At 39.6% G+C, this 24,977-nt stretch overlaps 1 protein-coding gene across 8 annotated transcripts in view; it reads right to left on the bottom strand.

The window, feature by feature from the left end:
• Nucleotides 1–498: 498 nt before the first annotated feature.
• Nucleotides 499–24,977, bottom strand: part of TAB3 (TGF-beta activated kinase 1 (MAP3K7) binding protein 3) — an 85,041-nt gene continuing 60,562 nt past the window's right edge. For 3 of the 8 annotated variants that reach the window (XM_087859773.1, XM_087859774.1, XM_087859777.1), the window contains 6 exons: nt 23,498–24,959; nt 22,459–22,619; nt 16,812–16,905; nt 14,097–14,180; nt 8,351–8,452; nt 499–4,670 (listed from right to left, as the gene is read on the bottom strand). In XM_087859773.1, coding sequence (XP_087715899.1) covers nt 4,522–4,670; nt 8,351–8,452; nt 14,097–14,180; nt 16,812–16,905; nt 22,459–22,619; nt 23,498–24,959 — 2,052 coding nt within the window. In that variant the 3' untranslated portion in view covers nt 499–4,521. Of the gene's footprint in view, nt 4,671–8,350; nt 8,453–10,494; nt 10,995–14,096; nt 14,181–16,811; nt 16,906–22,458; nt 22,620–23,497; nt 24,960–24,977 lie in introns of those variants that run through there. The other 5 variants (XM_087859775.1, XM_087859776.1, XR_015723356.1 and 2 more) reach the window with 5 other exon arrangements.

Below are 24,977 nucleotides of genomic sequence, written 5' to 3'. Positions count from 1 at the left end.
GTTGACTGGAAACCTTACAGATAAATAGTCATTCACCACATATTTTATATGTTTTATGTATCATATACTGTATTGCTTCACTAAAGCACGCTAGAGAAAAGAAGTATAAGGAAAATCATAAGACAAAACACATCTGTAGTACTGTACTGCACTATCACAACCCACACAGAAGTGGACCTATGCAGTCCAAACCCGTATTGTTCAAGGGTCAACTGTAGCTACAAATGATTAAAAAAAAAATTAAAATTACTCATTATTTAAGTTCCTCACGTATTCCACTGTTTTCATAAAATTTGCTTATATATCCTTCTACCCAATTTTTAAAGTTCATGTACACTTAATACCCCAAATCTAACATTACAACGCGTTCTAATAGGGGAACAGAAATATGATGGAAGATTACGTTTTTGAGACAGCGTATTTCAGTCTAGAAAATTATGTGGTGGACTAGTTTGATGCTATAAATCATTTCTAACTACACAGAAAAGATGCAGAATGTAGTGTTTGCTTTTAGTTTATTAATTTATTTTGCAGGAATCTTTGACTTTCCGAATATGTACTGTTTGGAAGTACGATGCATGCATAGCCTTTTAAAATGCCTTTGTACAATTTCACCTCAAAATAATGATTCACAGCATACACAGAAATCTAAAAGAAACATGGTATTTACAAGATTTAATAAGTTCTTGCTGTTTTAATGAAGAAACTGATCAATTCTTTTACAGTAGGGAAACATGGACATTGGGTGTCATTATAAATAAGAATTCAGAATTGTTCAGTCTCAAAGCAACTTTTCATGGCTTTAGAAACTAAGATCGAGTCATCATCCTATTAATCTCTGAATGCCCAAGCCATGCAAAATCTACTTGTATTAAATATTTGGGGATGCAAATAATAAAGAAAAAAAATGCAGGTCTAGTGAATGTGAAAACATCATCAGAATTAACTTTTACAATAAGAAAATACTGTTAATTCTTTCAAAAAGATACAGTAGTGGTGCAACAGACAGTGCCCAATTTATTCTGATTTTTTATAGTAACATTTCAATGGTCATTTTTCTTGCTCGACCAATATACAGACACACACTGTAACATGGATTCATTCAAAGTCTGAACAGTGGTTACAATATTAAAATAAATCAAATTTATGAAGGAACATCTTCACATTCCAGGATACATCACTGATAATTTCAAAGGACAAATTTTCTATGCCTTATATCCTTGCTTTTTGTTTATACTGTCAAAGACATTACAGTTACCTTTTAAAATACTATATAAAACGGAGTTGCCACAGAAAGTTGGATATGAACCCTCAATAACGGGGACAAAACAATGACAAAATTTACGGAAACAATTTTTTTTAATAATTAAAAAGTACTAAAATCGAGACCAGCTCCTTAAAAATTAAACTGCTCATCACACTTCCCATTTCGTTCAGGGAAATAAACAAATTAGCAACACTTTCCCCATCATCCTTTGTCTTCTCTAAAACTACCTTTTCTACAACGCAGTTCTTCTGTTTCTTTAAAACCCCCTGCCTTTTGCTCTCGCGTACAAGGTCATTATCAATTCCAAACATCTGACAATGCTTAGAAAGTTTCTGGCTCCTCCACTCCCACTTGAAACTCTTCAGACCTAGTCCAAAAGTTAAGGGGCGATGTACTTTTAACAAAACAACGAATGTGCTTTCTAAAAACCCAGTTTACAAAACCATGAAATAGTGTGACATGTATCGTCAGGCCTATGTTACCAGATAATCAAACTAGTCGTTTTAAGTTTACTAGAAACACGAAGTGCACCAACGGACCCAAAGAGCCGGAGTACCGCAGCAGACGGCACCGCCCGCCTCCTGTCCCCCGCCGCGAGGCCGGCCGCACGCGCACGTCCAGCTGACTAGGAGATCCTTTTGAAAAGGCACCTTGAAAGCGGACGGAAGCCTTGCTTAAAGCGGTCACGGGCAAGAAGTATATACAGGGGACACAGTTAAGCACACCAAATTTGTCCGTGTAAAACAATTTTGCTTACTTTAAAAACTGCATACAGCCTATGTTGGCGTATGAAACTTCTGCACAACCAGAAATGAACACAGACGAAACGTCTTTAAAATCCAGCTCTGATGTCTCCTACCCCACCCTCTACACCTATCAGACTGGTTGCTGCTTTTTCCTGGCAGGTGAAAACAATGATTTACTAGATAGATCACCAAAGGACTGGAACCATGCATCTACTGTATGAGAACAGCTTATTAACCTGGATGTGTGTTCATGCAATAGTTGTAAAGTCATCTACATGGTTTTAATAAAGCATCCGACTGTTTCCATACATGCTACTTTCATTCTCAACCGACAAGTGCCAAGTTAACTGCTGCCGCTTCAGCAGATCTAAGAATACTGGTAAACCTTTAGCTAGAACACCAAGCAGTATATATAGTTTGCCCCTAAATTGTTATTTAACACCAAGTGGGGTTGGTCATCACTGAAGAGATACGAAACCATACAGAGGTGAAGGCATTGGCGTATTACAGAATAGCAGGACTGAGAGATGGCGACTGGAGACTGACAGATACCAGTGTCACAGAAACCTTTAAAGAATGCAGTTTTCAGGTCAATGCTTTTAAGCCCATCTGTTTTCTCACCATTATTTTCACAGTTTTGCCACAGTTTTATGAGAGATGTTTTATCATTGTCATCACATAGCCATGCATACTTTTGTGAGACAAGTGGATATTTTAGGGGGGGGGGATTTTCCACCTAGGGGAAAAAAACCACCTTTTCAAAGCTGTAGGTCGAGTGTGAAATTAGATGATTTTGATGGAAAATGATGGGTTATTAAGCCTTTGGTTTCATTATACTATTAAGTGCAGCTTGTTTTTCCAGATCTGCCAGATATCACTTCTAAAGTAGAATACAATGACGGCTTCAAGAGTCTGTGCGAGTGTGAGAGTGTGTGTGCACGCGCGTGCAGCAGGGCACACAGTATGGGAGAGTGGATAGTCCTCAAGTTAAAACCTCTGGTAAAATCCTTTAGGATTAGAAGCCCCACTGCTTTTATTGCTGTTTATTTTCACCCAAATAACGGGAAGATTCCAAAATCCAATTCTGAGCTAGAAAGGAAATTCAACAGTGATAGAGACCTTAATTAAATGTCCTATTAATAATTTTCCAGTGGTGCACCCTAGTGAGTCACTTGATTTTATCTCTTCAGTTATTCATGCCCTAAAGTTGGGGTTTCATAAACAAAGAGTGCTTTAGTATCACCTGAACTACTTGAACAAACTCAGTATTATCTCTGAATACAGTATGTTAAGTTGAAACAGTTCTTAGTTTTAAAGTCCTTTGCGTTCACCTTTCTCTGAATCCTGTTTCTTGACTAGCCTTCTCTTCCTCCCAAGTAACGCAGTGTACAACTTTATGACCTTGGCCAACTGCAATTTCCTTCACACTGGTTTATTAACATGTACAAATCAATCTGTACTGAACAGCTAATGTTGATTCTTTTTTTTTTTTTTTCAGCTAAGGAAGGATTCTGGCACAAAACGCTGTGCTGTAAACATCGTGAATGCATCACAAAATTGGAAGGAGGAAAAAAAAAAGGCCCTATGGACTGCAAACATTTCTTACAGAACCACAGCTGAGCTCAAGATTTCCGAATGGATTCTGGAATGGATTTACATTTGGCATACATTCACTGTGCTATTGGCAAAGCGCAGTTTTACGAGAAGGTCATTCATAAAATCGTACTTGGTAAGGACTTGTTATTTTTAAAGCCAATGGCCTAATAAAAGCATGCAGTAACATAAAAATTAATTTATTATGTGACATAATTAGGTCTTAGTTACCAGTGTTGCTTTAGCTTGATGAATTGAATTATTGTACAACTAAAAGGGATCTTATCACCTCTGATTGTACTTTTGAATGAAGGGCACAATATGCCTCATTCCTGACTGCTACAAATCACATTTTAAGCCACTGTGTGTGTTTGAAATTACCTCTGAAAAAAGCAGCAATTACAAATACCCTTATTATTTTGCCCAAAAAAAAAAAAAAGTCATATTCTGGGTGCTTTTTCCTGTCCTTCTCTTCAGTAGGACACAACGGGAAGAAGCATGGGGAACCTTGGTTTTCCAGAGAGCTGTGACCAGGTAAGTCTGCTCTGGGAATTCACAGTTTGTCTGCATACACTGTAACACATGATTTCAAGTTCTAGTTTATAAAGTAAGGGCCGCTCAGCAGGAACTTGAACAACTGGGCTTCCACAGAAGAGCTCTTGACTTCTCTGTGTACATTCCTTCAGGAGTGAATCCTTTCCCAGTTTCAAGTATCCCTTTCTATCGCACTCTGCAATGAGTTAAGAAAGGAAAAAACGAAAGCACGAAACAAAGAGAACTCCCTGTTTTTCTTGAGTGAGCGCGAGCCCTCCAGGGGTGCTGCTCCTCCCCCGGCGGAACAGACTCCCAAGGTTTCCTTTTCTTCTAGTGGGTGCTCCTGGTTTCTCCGGCAGGTCGACGTGGACTCTTGGGAGTTCAAGTGTACCGCGGCATCTCGCACTGCTCACAGCGGTTCAGCGCAGGGTGGTTCAGGAAGGTGCAGCTATCACAATTCCACGGGGCCCCCTCATAGTCTTCGTCGCGGGCTTGTGTCCGGGGACTCTGTGTGGAGCCAGTTAGATGCTCTGAGGGAAGTGAGGATCAAGAGAGAAAAAGAGACTGAATTCTTCCAAGTATAATCAAAACTGAAAAATTACCAAAAAAAAAAAGTTTCTTACTTGACCTAAGGTGAAAGCCAATGAACGTCGTCCATAGCTACTAGAACAGGAAGTTTATGATACAAACTGTACTTGGTTGAAGAAGATAAACAGAGGTCCTAGATAGATCACCTTCCTCATTCATTACCCACAGACAGTGGTTATGCTGTATTCTAGCCAAATGAACAGAAGGAGAAATGTCACCCAGCATATGAAATTCTGCTCCCCCCACGACTTCAGCGTCCCAGGACACGCCCCCTCGGAGTCGTGGCCACACTGTATTCAACATCCGCTGGGATGTCGGCCTCCTTCCAGGAGACCCGCAGCATTACAGTGTACATGTGTTGTTTGATAATGTTCACAGTGACAGCAACGGTTCCTAAGTTGCTCCCAGAATGGTTAAAAGAGAGAGACACTCTACAGTTATTCATGAAAGCTAAATTCATTCAGTGTGATTGTTTTTTATTCTCAGATTTTTTTGTCATTACGAGGTCTTTCAGACAGTTTTTTAAACATGTCTATATCTAGCAATATAAAATGCTCGCAACCTTGGGTGGGTCCTCAGGATTTTTTTTTTTAAGATTTTATTTGAAAAAGCACGAGCGGGGGGTGGGGGAGGCAGAAGGAGAGGACGAACAGGGAGCCTGAGCCTCACAAGATCCCAGGATGCTGGGATCATGACCTGAGTGGAAGGCAGGGGCTTAACCGACTGAGCCACCCAGGCGCCTTGGTCCTCAGGGTTTTCTTTAAAAATTCTTTAAACTTAGGGCGCCTGGGTGGCTCAGTGGGTTAAGTGTCTGCCTTCGGCTCGGGTCATGATCCCAGGGTCCTGGGATCGAGCCCCCCATGTCAGGCTCTCTGCTCAGCGGGAAGCCTCCTTCTCCCACTGCCTGCTGCTCCCCCTGCTTGTGCTCTCTGTCAAATAAATAAAATCTTTAACAAAAAATACTTGAAACTTAAGATTCCTCCTAGATTCTCATCCCTCTGGCCCTGAGCTCAAAAAAGGCTCTTTGCTTTGATAGTTAATTTATAAATCCTGCTTTTTAGGAGCAGTCCCTACTGAAAGTGGCGGCAGTGCCTAGGAGGCTAACGATATCTGCGTGGAATTCCCCCTGGAACCTGGAGTGTGGCCAGGAGGCTGGGAGAATTTACCTATAAAACTACGGATCATCACTGTGAACGGCAAATGAGATTAAGATCTAAGGTAGGCAGCCTACCTAAGTGGGTCACAGAAGAAACTAAGATGTAAAGCTTTAATCAGTTACCATCTGGGGTTCAGTCTATCTTCCACTGGAAATTAATGAGCTGGCTTGTGCTTAGCCATTTGTATTTCATGATCAATGGCTGGTGTGAACATTCCCCAAGACGTAGAGAGAACTGAGTTTTAGACCTCGAACCTTACAACAGGTAATAAGGCTCAGGTGGAAACAGGAAGGAGATGTTCGTTACAGTAGAATAGAAAACCACTGGGTTCATCAACCTATTCCTAGAACTATAAAAAGGAAAATGGGTTTGTTTCTCTGGCCTCCACTGGCAATCTGAGTGACCATTATCACCCACCTTGTATCTTTTGGCTCATGACTCCAAAACACAAAGACTTGATAGTTTTCTTTTTTGTACAATATGGAAGAATAAAAAGCACATTTAACTGTTATAGCCTTCTTTTAGAGGAAAAGTGTTCTGCATGCCGTTTCCAGAAAGGTCCTCTCTCCTACAACACTCTTTGGTTTTCAGGGTATTTTGATCTCCTAAAAGGTGAACACTTAAACCGTACTGCTGTTGGTTTTTAATAAAGAGGCTCTAAAAACTCACTTTTATACTTTTCTGGAACAGGCGACTTTTTACTTCATGAAGTGGAACTCCAAACCTAGCCTTAAATTTTATTTTCTAAACTCCCTAAGTAACCGCACAACCTCTTTTAACCGAACTAACGCAGGCTACTTGGGGCTCCTCCTCATTGTCTGCTACCGTACGCAAAGTAGAAACAACTTCCCCTCTGTCCTTCTGAATTCTTGCCTGAGCCCCCCCCCTGTAATAAAAGACAAACTAACAGAGAAGAAGCTAAGTTCATTAGCATGTGTACCTCACACAGGGCAGAGACCTAGGAAAACGAACTCCCCAAAGGGGGCCAAGCTGCCGCTTAAAATACCATCTGCAGCTGAAGACAAAAGAAGGACGCTGGGGGAGGGCAGGGGAAGCCAGTGAGGAGGGGGGTTACCTGACTGCTACCTAGATTTCAGTCAGCGCCCTTCTCTGCTGCTGAGTCCCAAGGCTCTCTGGGAGCGGCAGGGAGGCACTTCTAGACGGAGATTGCCTATAGCGATGTAGCTGTTCCTTAGGAAAGGGTAACTTCTACCCTGTGGTCAGAGCCTCTCCTGCCTTTATGCCAAAGAGGCATGTCTGGCGGTGGCACAGTTGTCCCCTCAGGACCGTAATGATGTAATCTGGAATAAAGTCACTCTGAAGTAACTTACCCAAAAAATTTTAAAGGCGCCTAAGTTAGAATTATTGTTGGTAAGACACTGCTCATCATAGGGAAGTACTGTTTAACTAGAAGCATCTAAAACCCGAAAGACATTTTGGATGTCCGTTTTCATTTGATTTAGTTGTAAAATCTTGTCTTTTTATGGACTGTTTAAAAAGCAAAATATTTCAGGCCGCATAGAAAAAAAAAAACCTTAAAAGACGCATATTTATACACAAATGAAAACTGAAGTCAGTACGTTTTTCAAGACTAATTATTTTTAGGGGCGCCTGGCTGGCTCAGTGAGAAGAGCATGTGACTCTTGATCTTCGGGTCATGAGTCAAAGCCCCACGCTGGGTGTAGAGAGAACTAAAAAAATAAACTTAAAAAAAAAAGACTATTTTTAAATGGGTTAATAGGCCAGATTTCCATAAAAATAACCATCCTCAAAAATATCAAAAATCAACAGTTTCACCAATACTGTTTATATTACATAGTCCTACTTGCATAAACTCAAACATCCATAGACAGTATTTTTAGAACCCTTATTTCAACTGAATCCCAGGGTAAAATTCAGGAAGCATCGGAAAAGTGAAAGTTCTGGATTTTATAACTTCCCACTCCAAGTTATTTAATTACTTGGCCTTGTTTTCTAGATGCTATCATTAGAGCAATCTGTCCAGTATAGTGACTACTGGCCACTTGAAATGTGACCACTGTGAACTGAGATGTGCTCTAAGTGTAAACTGTACACCAGCTTGCAAAGATGTTGTACGAAATCAAGAATGTAAAATATCTCGCTACTTTATATTGACTCCATATTGAAGTACGACTTTGCATCCACTGCATTAACTACTTCCGGTATCTGCCTTGTGTTATATTTCTATTGGACAGCACAGCCTTAGAAACTCAGCAGAGAGAATGATTTTTTTAAAGTAATCTCTACACCCAATGTGGGGCTCGAACTCAAAATCCCGAGATAAGAGTCACAAGCTCCACCAACTGAACCAGCCAGGTGCTTGGAGGGAGTAATTTTTTAAAGGGGGGGGGGGGGCGAAGTCGGCCTTTACTGGTGGTAACTCTCCATGGGCGAACACGTGTCTTTGGACTTTGTGCACAAAATCCGGACACACAAGTACGAACCCTCAGCAGCTGCTGCCTGGGTGTCATGGACGTCTGCCTGTACTTTGGACGTCACGCTAATTCTTCGGGCTTTCCTCTCAATTGTGCAAGGGTCTGACGAATCTGCATGAAAAGAAGCAAAGCCAGGAGAAAAGGGATTAAAGCCATCCATGAGAAGAGTGGACAGGCTCCCAAGGATCTCCCATGGGACATGCACGGTTGCGTGTTTACCCTATTACTTCATGATACCTTTAAGTTCTCCTGTGAGGGTAAGTGCCGAATTTAATATTGCTTTTACAACCTATACAGAACAGTGCTCTTAGAACTTTTTCCACCCTCTACAATTACTTGGAATCAATGCCTAATTTTCCTAGTGCAAACTCAGAGTAATTAAATGTCAATGTAAGGGCAAAATGTGGAAGATGATACTCGAGCAATTGCCTTAGTAAGCAGCAGTTATTAGAAAACCATGGGTTGAAAGTACAGGATGTGCAAGGCTAGCCAGAGAATCTATTAAAATAATATAAAACTACAGTACTTCATAATTAAAGAGTAGGAAGGAGTAGCAATAACTGAAAAAAATCAGAACTCAAAATAATACGGACTGCAGGCATCCCAATTTCTTGCTAGAATTTTGTCTCTAGTAATTTATGCATTATTAGTAAGTAGTTCTTTCTTTGTATTAAGACTTGGTATCATTTGCCCTTAAGAACCAAAGAAAGATCTTGTATTTTCTGATTAGTTCAGAGCGCATATAAACAATCCCCTAGTACGATCCACCTCTGGAAATCAGTGCTCCAGAATTCTAAGCGTGGTGCCTAGGTACTTAAACACACCCTTCTCAGAGTACACAAAAGCAGAGAAAATGGTCTCCTTAGGCTCCAGAGAATAGTGTCCAGTTCTATTAAATTTGTAAAGCACTTTCATAGTGTCACATACTTACTCTCACAGACTCTTAAAACAGCCCTGTAAAATACATAAACTATGAAGCATCTGGACTGATCACCTTTCTGGTGCACAGAGTAGATCTGAACAAGGTCCGGTGGCCAAGACAACCCAGACACACGCTCCAGTAGTGGGACACCAAGGTCGATGCTCTCACCACTGTGTTACAGGGACAGCTGGGGGAAGACTTGCTGAGTCAGCCGGGGCGCGTACATGTACACGGCACTGCTTCAATACCAGGTTCAGTCCAAAAAGGCTTCTGGGTCTCCCTCTTTTTCCTTCTTTTTCTTACTCTCTCCTTTTTATTACCGTACGTCAGACAAAGATCCATATTCCACTTGGATTTACAGTATATGTCTGTAATAACTCCAAGACATTTATTCTAACCCATAAATCAATTCTACCAGTTATTTAATCTTAAATTAGGTGATACTACAAGGAAATCTACATTAAACCACATAAACTTTTTTTTTTTAGAAGAGGCCACTTTAGTTTAAAAATCTGCAAATGCTTAGAAGAAAACAAATTTGACTTCATAAAGAAAATCAAATAGCTTTTAGAAATGTAATGAAAAGCCTTCTTAAGGAATTGTAGCATTAAGTTCTATTCATAAATTTTAAGAGGTGAAAGGTGTAAAAATTGTAAGGGGTACATAATACTATTTTATACTCTAACCAACAGTACATATAATGAAAGCTCAATTGGATTTCTATAGTAGAGATTCATTTATAGTGAAGCTGTTAGTTCTCTCATCTACTCAAAACTGTACACGTAGCAGAGAAGCTGCTTGGGGGAGGAGTCATGTCTTAACTTTGTGGCATCAAGCGTCTATCTACATAAGCCATCTAAATACTGAGCATTTGCTACATAATGTAGAAGTTGATTGCAATTGGAACTTAATTGGATGGTCCCTCAGCGTTAGCTGTAATTATCAGCTTTAGCAAAATTTGATTTCAAAGTGCCACAGAATAGAGGGTTTGGTTTTTTGTTTTTTTTTTGTATATAAGTATTTGTAGAGAGCCCAACGAAGCTTACCATTACAGAAACCTCATAATGCAAGCCCTGCACCATTCCTAGCTGAGCCAAACACGAGCTCCCCACCTCAAACACATGGTGCTGGTCTCAAAGACCGCAGGCAGTATGACCGCCTGCCACACTAATATCACCACCACTAGAACACCGAGTATATGGGCTCCTGGCAGCTGACTTATCACACCAGCTCAAGAAATTTTCCTTTTATTTCTTTGTGAGTTTTCAAGGTAAAACTTACACGATGAAATAGACAAGCCATCTGAGGAATTTCGACGAATGCATATACACCTGAATAATCCAAATTCGAATCAAGACATTATGACCAGCCCATGAAATCCTCCCATGCCCTTTCCCAGTTATTCCCCAACCTCTGCTCCCAAAGGTAACAGCTGTTCTGGGTTGTTTTTTTTTTGACACAAATTAATACAGCTTATGAAATGCACATATACAATCATACAGTATGCATTCTTTTGTATTTTACTTCTTTCAGCATTATGTCCTTGGGGTTGGTCCATGTTGTGTTTAACAACAGTTGATGTGTACTGCTCCATGATTTGAATATGTCAGTTTATCCATTCATCCGTTGATGGCCTCCTGGTTTGTTCCCATGACTCTTCTAATACAAGCCATTTTGTGGACATAGGCTTTAAATTCTTTTGGATAAATCTTTCGGAGTAGAATTGATGAGCTACAGGGCAGGTGAATGAATGTTTGGTTTTTTAAGAAACGGTCATAAACTTTTACCAGAAATGTGTAAGAGTTCTGATTGTTCTATATCCTCATGAATGTTTCATACCACTGCTATTCAGGAATCTCAGGATTTTAATTTGCATTTTCTAATGTCTAATCAAGTTGAGCACTTTCATGTGCTTATTGGCCATTTATATATATTTCTCTGTCAAGTGCTGACTCAAATGTTTTGACCTTTTATTACTGTGTTATAGAAGTTCTATATATTCTAGATACCAGTTTTGTTTTTTTACCGGATATGTTTTCAAATATCTTCTCCCAGTCCCTGGCTTGCCTTTTCACTTTCTTAAGAGTGTCTCTTGATGAGCAGAAGTGTTGAATTTTAATGAAGGCTAATGTACCAACTGTTCCGGGTCCTAAAAATTCTAAGCTAAACCCAAGTTGCTTTTATTTTATGTTTTGCTCTGGAAGCTCGATAATTTAGTTCGACACTTAGGTGTGTATGACCTATCTCAGATTTTTGTGTAGAGTAGGAGGTAAGAATCAGAACTTCTTCCATGTGATTATCTAGTTCCTCCAGCACTGACTGCTCAAATGACTTTCCTTTCTCCATCGGTTGCTTTCGTGGTGGGGTCAAGAAGCTGGCAGTGTAAGTGACGGTCTACATCTGGGCTATTTGGAAACCTAGAGTCATTTCTCTACCTACTTTTTATCCCTATGCCAATAACACACTGTGATGACTGTAGCTTTATAGTAAGTCCTAAGGTGAGTTAGGGCTAAGACTTCCAACTCCAACTCCCTTCTTTCTACAGATGATTCTGGATATTCTATGTACAAATCAGGGGAAAAATAAGTTTCCCACTTTTGATTTAATCGCAACCATGGTGTATTACTCTAATTTGGCAATGTTTTGTAGTTTTCAGCATATACTACTGGCTAGATTTATTCCTGATGGTTTTGTAATTCTTTTTTTAATTTTGTTCAATTGTTTGCTACTATATAGAAATACAGTTCTTGTATACTGACCTTCCATCCCAAGACCTTGATTAGTTCTGATAGTTTTTTAGTATCCTTAGGTTGTCTTTGCAAATAACCATGTTAGTTGGAATGGCTGCCGACTTTAGTCAGATGCTTTCCCTACACCAAGTAAAATGATCATGAGCTTTTTCTCCTTTGTTGATAGAACATTCCCGAGCTAAAACAAACTTGCTCATGATATAATACCCTTTCTATTTATTTTGTGAATATTAATGATTTTTTAAGTGCAGGAGGATTATTGATCTGTAATTGTTTTCTTGGCGGGAGAGAGTAATCCTTTATCAGGTTTTGAAATCAGGGCTCTGCTGACTCTGTAAGCCTTCCTCCCCTATTTTCTCAAAGAATTTGTGTAAGATTGGTAGAATCTCTTCCTTAAATGTGTTACAGAATTCACCCACCAGTGCGATCATCTGGGTTTGGAGTTTTCTTTGTGGGAAAATTTTTAACATAATGGATTCAATTTCTTTATACAGCTCTAATTAGGTCCTATATCATCTTGTTTTCAATTTAGGTAGATGCGTCCATTTCACAAAGTGCTGAGTTTAAAGATGTTCAGGACATTCTCTTACTGTTTTAACAGGTAACCCATCTTTTCTTTCTGATTTTGATAATAAATTCGTAAGTTTTACTTATCTTTGCACCTTAAGCTAGGAAAGAACAACAAAGTCAAGGAGATTGAATTTTAGGTCACTGATTATTAATCTTCAGGTCGTATGTATTCAGAAATTTCTTTTGTACCCACTGTATAAACTATGTATAAGTAAAGAACTCGACCTTAACTCCTAGCTCTTGGGAGATAACCACTAAAATCTTGAAATTTCCCAAGTGTCTTTGTTATTTACGGAGGGCCCTTTGGACCATACCTGAGTGTTTTACGCTAATGCGATGGCTCACGGCAGACACACTGTCTGCTCATCAACTTGGTCCTCTATCCAACTTTTCAACATCTTCCCTTAAATAGGGTGATGCTTCTATAACAGCCCTTGAATCAGTTATCTGTTGGATCGTTAAGAGGTAATGCTTCTTTAGTAGACACTCAGGCAACATCAAGTTTAAAGACTCATGTATCACCGATCACTTTAACCATTTGGATTAAAAGTACATAACTCCGTGACTTTCAGCTTGAAAAGGTATATAATGTTGCCATAGTGCCAAATCTAATACTTTGAAGTCATCCACTAAGATTCTTACTTTCAGGAATCCTATTTTAAATGCAGATTAGATGAAACATCTATGGTGGCGGTAGTACTGCACTGCAACCCGTAAACCAAATACTTAAAATACATAGAAAGCTGTTCAATTAAAATTTAGGTGACCGAATTTATACATTACCTGAGGAGTAGTAACTCTGACAAGATTTTAACATGTTTCACCCTTAAGCTGCTTAAAGCAAAATATATTGAGAGATGAAATGCATACTTCAGCTCAGTCTTGAGAACTATATGAGCCTTCAGTGAGAACAGGGCAGAAAAAATTTATCTGAATTCAATGACTCAAGACGTAAATTTAATTCAAATTAATTTTTCAAAACACTGAAATGCCAATTAAACACTGGTACATAAAGAGAACAGATCCAAAAGTGATTCCTCCAAATACTTGGTTACAGAGGATTTACTTTGTCCTTCATGAAAAAACATCTAGTCCCGATCTAATTATGTTCACCTGTTGGGCACATAAGGATTCTTCTGCAACCTAAAGGTCTCAGATCTACTGCCGATCAAACTTAACATTCTAACATGACCTTTAAAGTTCTCTTTATTTTCTAAGAATTCTCTTTTAGGATTACAGTTATTATAGAGGTAAGTAAATTGTAATGTAGCTATTTTTTTTAAGTTTTTTAAAAATTAAACTGTACATCCCATTTAATTACCTTTGACAATAATTCCAGGAGTTACTAATTTAAGTGCTTTTTAAAGTATGGGGGACATTTGGCACAGCAGGATCAATATGGTTAACTTTTTTTATGCTGAACAAGTTAACATCTCTAATGGAAATTTCTTCAGCTACAGAGGTGAACTCTCAAAGAATCTGATATTTATGTTTCTGGCATTTCCCTACTCACCTTTTTTAGATGGCTTGGGTGGTACGACTGGGCCAGGTTCTATGTTGTCGTAAAAGTTATTCATGGCTTTTGGATCAAAGTTTCCTACAAAGAAAATAAAATCACCATGCATTTAAGGCTCTTTCTCCTATTTGACTTTTTTGGTACAGAATATATAGAAATAAAATATCTGAAACGGGAAACTGTTTTCCAGGGTGTCAGAATTCCTATTCTATCATTGAAAATGTTTTTCTTTATCACTATGAGAAAAGATGCAAGGAAACTACCACATCAGTGTTGATCTATCACTTGAAAGAATATTTTTCTAACTGCAAGGCTAGTCTCTTTCAGCAGGATTATGTACGTGGCACACTTAGGGAGGTAAATGAAGAGAAAGTAAAGCGTGGCTGAACTACTTTCTAGTATTTCTTTCGTGCGTAATTCACCTTAAAAAGTTATCCATTATAAATTTAACGGTGGGAGAAGTCAAAGATGAATCAAGTTATAATAATAGCAGCAGCTCACAGATTCCTATCTTCAAGAAATGGAGACTATTGTCTACAGATTTAAGCAAGATGATAAGGTGCCAATTTCAGAATAATAAATACAACGAACCCTGAGAATTCTGTCTTGCCACAAAATTTTCAACTCTCTTAAAAAGTTCACGCCCCGGCCTCGTGTCGATTTCAGTCCCAGCTCCTGCCATGACTCCTCCAACGTGGGTTCTGATACAGCGGCAGCATTAGGTCCTACCTTCACTTCTGTGAAGCTATCACTGTAATCGGCTTGTTCTGCACAATTCCAATTAAGCGTTGTAACTACGCACACTTACTTACAGGCACTAACGAACAGTTTATGATTTTTTCCCCTACAAAGTTTTCCTCACTGAAACCAACCATAAAGCTGCTTTTCAGCAATCCAAATAATGATCTGCATCTAGACCCAAGTCTCTCGCTTCAAAGTTTACATTGGAATTCGGTATAAAATTTTTCCAGAGTGTGAAAGGAGATTTAGAAATACTTAAGCACCAAAAAGAACACTTTGTTGCCCAATGGAGACCAAAAACGCAGCTCTTTGCTTATAAAATGTGAACAGTGGTTTCCCTTGCAAGTCCTATTACAAATGCTATTACAAATGCTTTTATCCCTTTGGAAGGTAAATAAAGCCACAGTGCTTTAAGACGTTGCATTTCTTCAATTACAGCTGATTTTTAATTTCTAGATCTCGTAAGGCTTACTATAAATACCCTAACCAAATGTTTGAGTGTGTGTTTGGCTTTAAAAAAACACCCAAGCAAAGACTGCCGCAGTCTTCCAACACACTAACAATAACCTGTATCACCCCACAGGGTGCAGAGCGCCACTGCTTCAAGCTACGAGTGTCCCTGGAGGGACTACCTTCTCACGTGACCAGACTGCTCAACTTCCACATTCGAATTTGCTAATATTCTGATTGTTGGGTATCTTTTGGGTTCCCCTGCTTCTGTTAAAGTTGCCATTTTTAGTCAAGATTTATTATATACTCAGAGTAGAAGCTCTCTTAGCTGCCATAATTGAGTGATGGGAGAGGCTGACTGAAACAGACCTTTTAAGAAAAATTACTTGTCAACTTCAGTGTTGGACCGAGACTGAAGTTTTACGCTGTTTCTTACATAAACCACACCTGTGATGAGCTACCGGAGGAGCGGGCAAACACTTCCCCCAAACTTTTTCTTATGTAAGATTCAGAAAAAACATTTTACGCTTTGTTGTAAGCCCTCAACGGTGCTGGTGAAGCACAAAAGCAGCCCCAGACAACTATATTCGACTAAAATTACGAAAAGAACCAGCAGGCTAGTTCGCGGAACCCTACAATTTTGTTTTATTTTGAAAAAGAAAACAGAATCCTCTTGGATTTATCTCCTTAGCCCTCTGTTTTCACCCGTATCTAATTCACAGACCACCCCCCAACCATGCCTTTTCTAAGTGATTTGCCTTTGGTTTTTTTTTTTTTTTTTTTTTTAATGCAGCTCCTCCTGCATTCCCATCAGCTTAGTAAACATTAAATTACAGAAGTAGAGTAACTGGTATATACAGGTTAGGGAATAGGTACAACTCACTGTCACTGAGCAGACAATTCAGCTGCCAGGAGCAACAGTACTTGAGCATGCCAGTGCAGTGGCTGCAGACAGGGTGAGAATATTTGACAGGGGAAAAGAATAGTTCTCACCTAGTGAGTTGGGTAAATGAAAGTTAAGGGCGCTTCTACCATAGTATAATTCTATAAGAAAGCAAAAAACAAACCCCATACTCTGAAAAGTCTGAGATATAGCTGGATGTTTTCATATGACATATAAAAATGGCATATGGAATTTATTTTAAAAGTGAGAAATCCGATATTCTGATACGTGATTCCCTATTTTTACAGATACTTCTGATGATTATCACAACATCAATCTAGGAAGTTTTATAATTAAGACCCATCAATACAAAATATTCATATCAAATGACTAGAACAAGATAAATGTAGAGTAATAATACAGAGCAGTTAAAATGACGAGAACTTAATGATGGAATTGCCAAAGTAAAACTATTTTTGATCCCCCAAATCTATGACCAAGGGGTGGAGGGATCTCTTGAGTAGGATTATAATGGATAAAAACTCTCTCTTAAATTTGTAAAACCAAAATGATTGCTATTTAAGCAGCTTAAAACACCACACTATTACTTATGGTTTACCAAATAATCAAGTCTATACCTCTAGATTGAAGGAGGTCAACTTCTTTCAGTGTACAGTCAACATTTATCTGGAGTTGTCTGTTCATGCTTCTCAATCTTGTCATTTCCTCAGGCTAGTAAGAAAGGACCCAAAATAGCAATTGTGGGAAAGTCATTATCAAGCCCAACATTTAAGAACTGCTATTCATGTTAATAGTTCTGCTTGGTTATTACCAACAATATGGCCTTAGTCCGTAAGAGGGCATGTTTAAGAAGTCCTAAACGTTTACAGGAACAGTCAGGTAAAATGGGGACATCGGTATGGCCACATAAACACAAAAGCTGCATAAAACGTGGCAAGCTACTAGACTATGTTTTATCATACAAAATACCATTTCAATCACAGAACACTACAAGTATTTTACTTCTATGTTATCATGGTAAGGGACACTCTGAGAATCAATCTGTAAAACAAGCAATGTCCATGATTTTAGCGTTGTCCAGGCTTGAAAAAACTACTGTCAGGCACTGTGTTTACCAGAGGTCGCATTCTTTGCTCAAAACATCTTTCAAGGCAAGTGCTAATTTATACATGAGGAAGCTGAGGCACCCAGAGTGCATATAATGTCCCCAAGGTTATAAAACATAGTGAGTGGTAGAACCAGAATTTAGATCAATCTATTACATGAAAACTTCACAAAGAAATGGATCCCATTCTTCCTCCTTCTTCCTTGACTTCGAGCCCAGTCTACCTATCCTTAGGCCTTTTAGGGGCATACATGAGACATCGAAGTGTAAAGAATGCCTACTCTTCAATTAAATAAAGTTTTTTTTTGGAAGCCTTTACATCCCCTGACCTTCTAGATTTCTTTACTATTTATATAAATATGTATACAGTAACAAAATTAGAGTTTAAATTCCAGAGGCATGGGTCCTGAAGCTTTCAGTACAGCCTAGATATTAACTCAGTTACCAATGTGCTTTCAACTATATAAAGATAAATATCTGCTATGACAGAATAAAATCTTATTCTGTTAAAAAACCTGTATTTTTCTACAAACTATGTTAATAAAAGAGCAAAGAAAAAGGAGCAAAAAGGTTCTTAATTCACAATAATGCAAGCTCTTATGGTGGTAGGACATGTTATCAGAATAACTGGGACTGCCCCTTACATTAACAAGTATGAAACATTTAAAATAAGTGATAGAGCTACAATCCCTTAGAATGCTATGGGAACACAAAAGTCATTTAGCAATATCTATTAGGGATTGCTTTTCTTTTTCCTTATCTGCAAAAATATGAGACATTACCATGTAAAATGCTTACACCTTGTCTACCAGGCAATATTAAAAGGGTTTAAAATATACCTGAGCATTTATACTAAAAATAAAGCACTTGTCTGGGTGTTTTAAAGACTGATATTGTCTTCCTAGGAATATGTAAAAGAACCCATTCTCTGTAGCACTTGCCTGGGGGTTTCAAAGACTGATACTGTCTTCCTAGGACTATGTAAAAGAACCCATTCTCTATAGAATCATAACGGGAAAATTAAGTACCTAAAGGAGTTAATTTCTTCCTATGTATTGGGGGGGGGCATTGTTTTAGCCACAGTGGTCCTAAATAGTGAAGCTCTGTAAGCACGGAAGTACTATAATACACTTTATAGTCTAGAGGCTACAGCCCATTTTGCTTGTAACAAGAGATCTAGTCAACAGGATCATCTCCAAAGACAGGAGAACCACTGAATTCACTAAAGGAATAGTTTACCTGTAAAATTCATAGGTCCTTTTTCATAGTTTCTAATTAAACCAAGGGAAAAAAAAATTCTGAAAAGTCAGTACCATTTACCAAAAAGTACACTGTCTTTTCAGGGAGGAGGGGTTTCAAGGTTGGCTGTGTGTAATTTAGAGTTGTTTGTAAAAGATCTGACATTTCAAAGTGAAAAATTCTAAGTTTTCAAAAGGCGGCAAAACTACCTTAAGTCAACTCAGCACTTTAAGAAGTTGTATCACAGCGACCCAGTCGAAGACCACTGTTGTTGGTTGGTGGCTTGGCCCTAATTACGCATCTGAGACTAACAAACGTGGGTTAGTCCAAAAACCCACTTAGAACAAGACGAATAACAGGAAAAACTTGGCTGAGGGGGTAACTGGCATCTTTCGCTTAATCCAACCTTATTTATCTTTCAAGGTTTAACTTAAATTTCCCCCTCCGCCATGAAACTGTCTCATCTTTGAACCCTATTAGCAAAAAGCTAACATTTCTTTCTCAAAACTGAAAGTTCTTAATATCCTTACCATTTAAGCTGGCCAACACTTCTGATATAATGTCAGTTTCCATGATCTTTTCTCTCTCACAAATACGTACAGGTTCATAGGAACACGTCTATCCTTTCACATACAGATCTCTTTATGAGCTGACCTCTTCGACAGCACTTAATAGTGCTTTGCAAACAGCAGATTACAACCATCTTGCACTTCTGCCCTCCTCAGATTATTTCACTGGTACTCTAAGCCTCTACAGCTGGTAACAAATGTGCATTTTCAGTCTCATGAAGCACACACATTTTTTTAATACACTGCTTGATAAGAAATGTGAAAACTCGAAGGTAGAAATATGTGCTTAATAGCAAAAAAACAGTCCATTTCTCTATCATGTAATCCTACATGTGAATGGGACGAAGATAAAAACAGCCATTTTCCTGAGCACCTAACTCCATGCCAGGCACTTTACATATAGGTCTTTATAGTGACAACAATATTAAAATGTACTTATTATAATTCCCTTATAGATAGGGAAAATCAAATGCAGAAAAGTTAGATACAGTCAGTGATTGCCAGAACTATTCTGCCTCCAGAGCCTATGTGGGCACTTTTTTTTTTTTTTAAGATTTATTTTAGAGACAGCAAGTGAGAGATTGGGGGAGAGGGACAGAGGAAGAGGAAGAGCGAGAATCTCCAGCAGACTCCCCACTGAGCACGGAGCCCGATGTGGGGCTCAATCCCACAACCCTGAGACCATGACGTGAACAGAAATGAAGAGTGGGCTGCTTAGCTGACTGAGCCACCCAGGCGCCTGTGATGTGGGCACTCTTTAAAACGATGTCACAGTGCCTCGAATGAGCCTCTTTCAACAAAAGGGAATTCTGACAAAATGCTCTATTTCTGGATGAATTTCCTACATAATAGTCCTTATGTTATGCATATTCCTAAAGTTAAATCGAAATTTTGCAAAATGGTTCAGGGGTGTGTGTGTGTGTATCTCAAGCAGGTTTCTGCAGTGTTGTCCAACCAATGTCGGTAAGAATACTTAGTATTTGTTGGGAACTGCATGAACTGATTATATTATCAGATAGTACAGCTAAAACAAGCAGAGACATTTACTTCTCCAAGGATATATGAGGGACAGCTAAGTAGCAGGAGGAGGATTCACATTCACACGGGAAGAGAGAGGCACTGTCTGAAACCCCAGGTAGAGCTGTCCCGCAGCCGTGCGTTGCTGCTAGCCCTTCATTTTACTCTAGGCCTGGCAGCAGAAACACAAGGAGATCAGACACTTCAATTTCTCATCTCTCAAATACTGTCACTCATCATGAGCTACCAATTTCTGGAGCTGCGTGATGGCTACACAGGGGCTTCATTCTACTCTTCTGCTTTTTTTCTGTTTTGAAGTAACTCATCAATAAAAGTGCTCATCTAAAATCTGGATTTTCTTGAAGCACTAACCTATGTTACCTTGGACACTTCTCTACTTTCCAACACAACAAGAAAAATCAATAGGGTTCATTATAGTAGGAATTATCACACAGCAAGAGGTTACTGAACAAACCTTATTTGGTTAAGTTAGGGGAAATGACCTTTACACTAACAAAATCTGTTGATGCTCCGTAAGTACCTAAAAGCCCCCTAAGTGCCCAACCACCAGGGTAGACTTCCTATGTGGATTATGTTCTTCAATACCTCCCAATCAGAGAATTCAGTGAAGATTTCAAGTGGAGAAAACAATGAGACAGAAATCTATTACCTTTCAGTTACAGACAGCTTTGTAATTTTCTAAGTGTTTTAAGTAAAGCCCTCCCTTCTTACTTCTAATACTGACTATACTTAGGAATTTCATCAAAATTAGAGAAAATTTCATTAAATTATTACATACGCCTGTTTGTCAATAATTTCCTTCTGAAAAAATTCCACTGGTTCCCCATTACCAGCAGAGCAAAGTTCAAACACCTCACCCTCAAGGTCTAAACCTCCATCAACAGGTGCACATTACCGTGTTAAGACACGAGAAGTCTCGGCTGGAGTGTAGGACCTGTATTTGCTGCCTCTGGAAAGTCTGTCTTAACGTCACACCTTTGTTACACCTCAATGTTCTTTTCCCTTCTTTTTCGCTTTTCTTTCCCTTCGAAAATGCCCTCCCCTTTCGTCTCTGCCTATACAGCAACACTATACTGTTTAGAGCAGTGAGTCCTCACCCTTTTCCCCTTCACTCTATTAACCTTACGAAAATCACATGAAAACTGTAGACATGCTTCCATACCGCACATAATTTCAGGAGGTCACAGATTTCCTTTGAAGCCATGACCCTCCATTAAAAATTTATCTATGAAGGCAGAGCTGCAGACATGCCGTCTGTAAGAGGCCTGACACAGATGCTCACTTCTCTCACCCTGTAAATGCCGAGAAATTACCCTCCATTTACAGAGGTCAGGAAAATAAGGAACGGCTCCAAGGACAAAGTAAAGGGTAAGGTGAAGCCCTGAAGAATACACAGGACTTACCAGGAAAAGCTCCAGAAGGGCACTCCAGCAGCAGAAGGGCTCTGAGTACATACACAGACGAGTTGCCGCATGAGTTCTCTCCCTACCCGTGAGCATTACCCGCACTTACCGCGCTGAATTCTAATTATCTGTCCAGGGGCCTACTTCTCTCGCTAGCAGGTACTAAGCCCCTAGCGCAGGACCACACTCACCAGCTCAACAAGGGCTGCTGCGCGAATGAATGTCAGAAGGGGAAGTGATAGGTTGGAGCACCGAAAGCTTGTATTGTCACAAGATTTTAGGAGACTGGTTTCAAAACGTCCTGAATTAACATTTTTTTAGAACTCATAAATAGTACTTAACATGTTAAGACTATATTATCCAAATCTTGTCTTTAGGGCAGTTTCTATTAGGACCGCTGTCCATACCGTTACCTTAGTTCCTACAATGACTTATATTTAACAACATTGCTCTGCCTTAAACTACTCTATAGCGCACACTTCCCCAGATTCATACTGATATTGTTCTAACTCATTTCAATCAACATACTTAAGAAAATAACTTTTAAATCTTTGGAATTTATATGTATATTATGCTTAAAAGAAAAAAATACATGAGAAAAAATATAAAATGCTTGGGCAGGGCGCACTTTTCCATTTTGACAGAAAGCAATTCGTAGTACATGAGACGCCATACCTTTGTTACAACTGTCAGTTATTTGAAATGACTGATGGGCCTATGGAATTCATACACGTGAGAAGTATATTTAAAGCATCGAATTTTCTGATGAGAACAACTGAAGGCAAAAGCCTCTCATCCATTGTTTAAAAAACGAGAAGGCCCTGCCAGGAACAGAACCTACAAGAGAAACAGCTGCCCGGACATCCATCACCCCCAGCTTCCTGTCCGCACAGGCCAGCAGAGGACTTACCGTGGGGATCGCAGTCGTGCAGCTGACCCTTCTGAGCCGTCTCTGCATCAGGTCATGCTCCATACCGTTCACTTCAGCCTTCAACCGCTCTAGCTCCTCTTTCTCAAGTTTCAACTGCTTTGCTAACCTCTCCATCCTTGCTCGCTGATGTAACAGCAAGGCTATAGTGTTACAGATAGAGTCATTGCAGAGGATAACATTGAACAAGTGACCGGGAAACTTCTATGTGCGTTGCTTATGCATAAACACTCAAAAGAAACCCTGTCCTCCATTTTGAGTTGGCATTTACTCTCAGGTCTTGCTAACGCTATTTTGCTTTAATTTGGCTCTTTTAACCGCTGCCAAAATGACATCATCTATACGTGCCTCTTGCTCTGTTGACCTTCGTTCCCCTAAGATTGTCTTTTTAACTATACCTCTGTGGGATTTAACCAGGTTCGATACCAGGCATATCAAACTACAATCGTAATTAATACTCCTCTTATTTAATGAAAGAATATTTGATTCTCAGATACCTTGAAATCTCAACGGACTTTTAAAAAATTCTGTCCTCCTTTCAGTTAGGTCCACTATTAACTAATCCAACATTAGTCTTCATCACCAATCCCACTTACAAATATACACCACTTATAGATATTACACCCTCCAGGCCAAACTCATTAGAAAAGATTCAAATTCCTTAACCTTGATCAACTTTAGTCCACCTGCTATGAATCTCCTTTTCCCACTCTGTAGTTTGTTTTTGATCAGTATCAATTTCACTCGTCTATGTTTTTGTCCCAATGAATGTTCTTCCTAAACACAGCCTTATTAGGTCACTATTATCATGCATATATTTTCATACTTTAAAACAAAGCCTGTACAGAACTCTGACACACTGACCCTGTTTCTTTCTAACCCTATTCTCTTGGTAGCAATGCTACTGCCCAATAGTGAATAAATACTAACCATTTAATTAAAACTAACCAGCTGATATAAATTTATTCTCAACAGGCCACCTCCCCACAAAGATTAAATTTCATAAAAGGGCTCAAGTTACCTTGCGTATAGGCATAGTCATCTGATCCAGAACTAGAACTCCTCTGGTATTTATGGCTTCCCTTTTCTCCCCCAGAGCCTGGTACCACTGAAATGGGCTGGATAGGTTCTGGGGCTGCAGAACGTTCTTCTTGGTCCACTAAATTTAAAAGATTTTCAGTCGTTGCTCGACCTACGGTAATTTTAAAAACTGTAGTTGGGTTTGGTATCACTCGAGGAGACGGTGAGGGAGCACATGAAGGTCCAGTTGGCTGTGTATACGTAATATATACGGGATTAACACTAAATGGAGGTTTTGGTTGACTGGCTATTCCTCTTGAAGGAGAGCTTGACGGTGGTGTGGTGGCTGTGTACAGTGAGTGCTGATTCCGTGGAGACGGCTGATTGCTGATAGGTGAAGGACTCCTGTTCATTGCTGTCCCAGGTCTTTGAGAGGGTTCAACTGTAATTTCTATCTTCTTCATGGATCCTTTGGGTAAGCTAGATGTTGTATATGGGAGATAGGCTACTGAATGGCTTCCCTGTTTCTGATAGCTAGGAGGTCCTTGTTGATATGGGTGGGGTGGAGTAGTTGAAGGACTAGGTGGCATAAAGACGTGGGAACTTGGGTGGCCCAACTGGGAAGGTTGCACTTGATGCTGTGGAGAGCTGAAGGGTGAAGGACACTGAGAAGGCGGTGGTGAATGGTAAGCAGGCTGAGGAATCTGCTGTTGTTTGGGAGAATACTGAGAAGGCTGATAGTTCTGTTGATGTGGATAAACAGGTAAAGGACGTTGGCTGTAATGAGGCACTGGGCCCTGCGGTGAGGACTGCCATGGTGTAGTCTGAGGAGTTTGTCTTCCTGATGAGCTCTGAGATGTCTGTCTAATATAAATAGAACCAGGAGACCCATAGAGATTGCTTGGAATTTGTGGAAGAATTTGTAAAGCTCTTGGTACAGTCTGTCCAGAAGGGAGGCTCTGGGATACTGTAACAGTAATCGGGTTGGTACTATACCGAGGTATGTGCATGTATGAAGGAGGTGGCGGCGGCGGTGGCGAAGGCCCTTGCATAGCAGACGGGTTCATTCCTGCTGGCATGGAAGCTGGCTGCTGAGGTGGCTGTGAAGGAGGAGTAGCTGCACTTCTGTTCTGTTCATTCATAAAAAATGGATTGTAGTTCGGAGTAGCAGCCACAACGGCTGGGGCAGAGTGTGGTTCCTGAACTAAACATATCAGCTGTTTACTTGCTGCATGCTGTGGATCAATGTGTCCATCACTTGAGCTATGTACCAGTGTTCGACCCCCGTTAAGCTGCGCTCCATCTCCTGGGTGGTAGCTACTAGGAGAATGGATACCCAGATTAATATGCAAAAGGCGATTTCTATTCATCCTGTTGTCATCTGGACTATGGTATTCCATGTATAAGTATTTGCTACTCTCCTGGGAAAGGGCTCGGCAACAGGCTTCAAGATTGTTGTTGTTCTAGGGGAGAAAAATGAT

This window comes from Ursus americanus, chromosome X, assembly GCF_024610735.1.
Source record: "Ursus americanus isolate L20-20 chromosome X, mUrsAme1.1.p, whole genome shotgun sequence".
Classification (NCBI taxonomy): Eukaryota; Metazoa; Chordata; class Mammalia; order Carnivora; family Ursidae; genus Ursus; species Ursus americanus.
The sequence above is the reverse complement of the archived record's forward strand: the minus strand, read 5'-3'. Positions and strand labels throughout refer to the sequence as shown.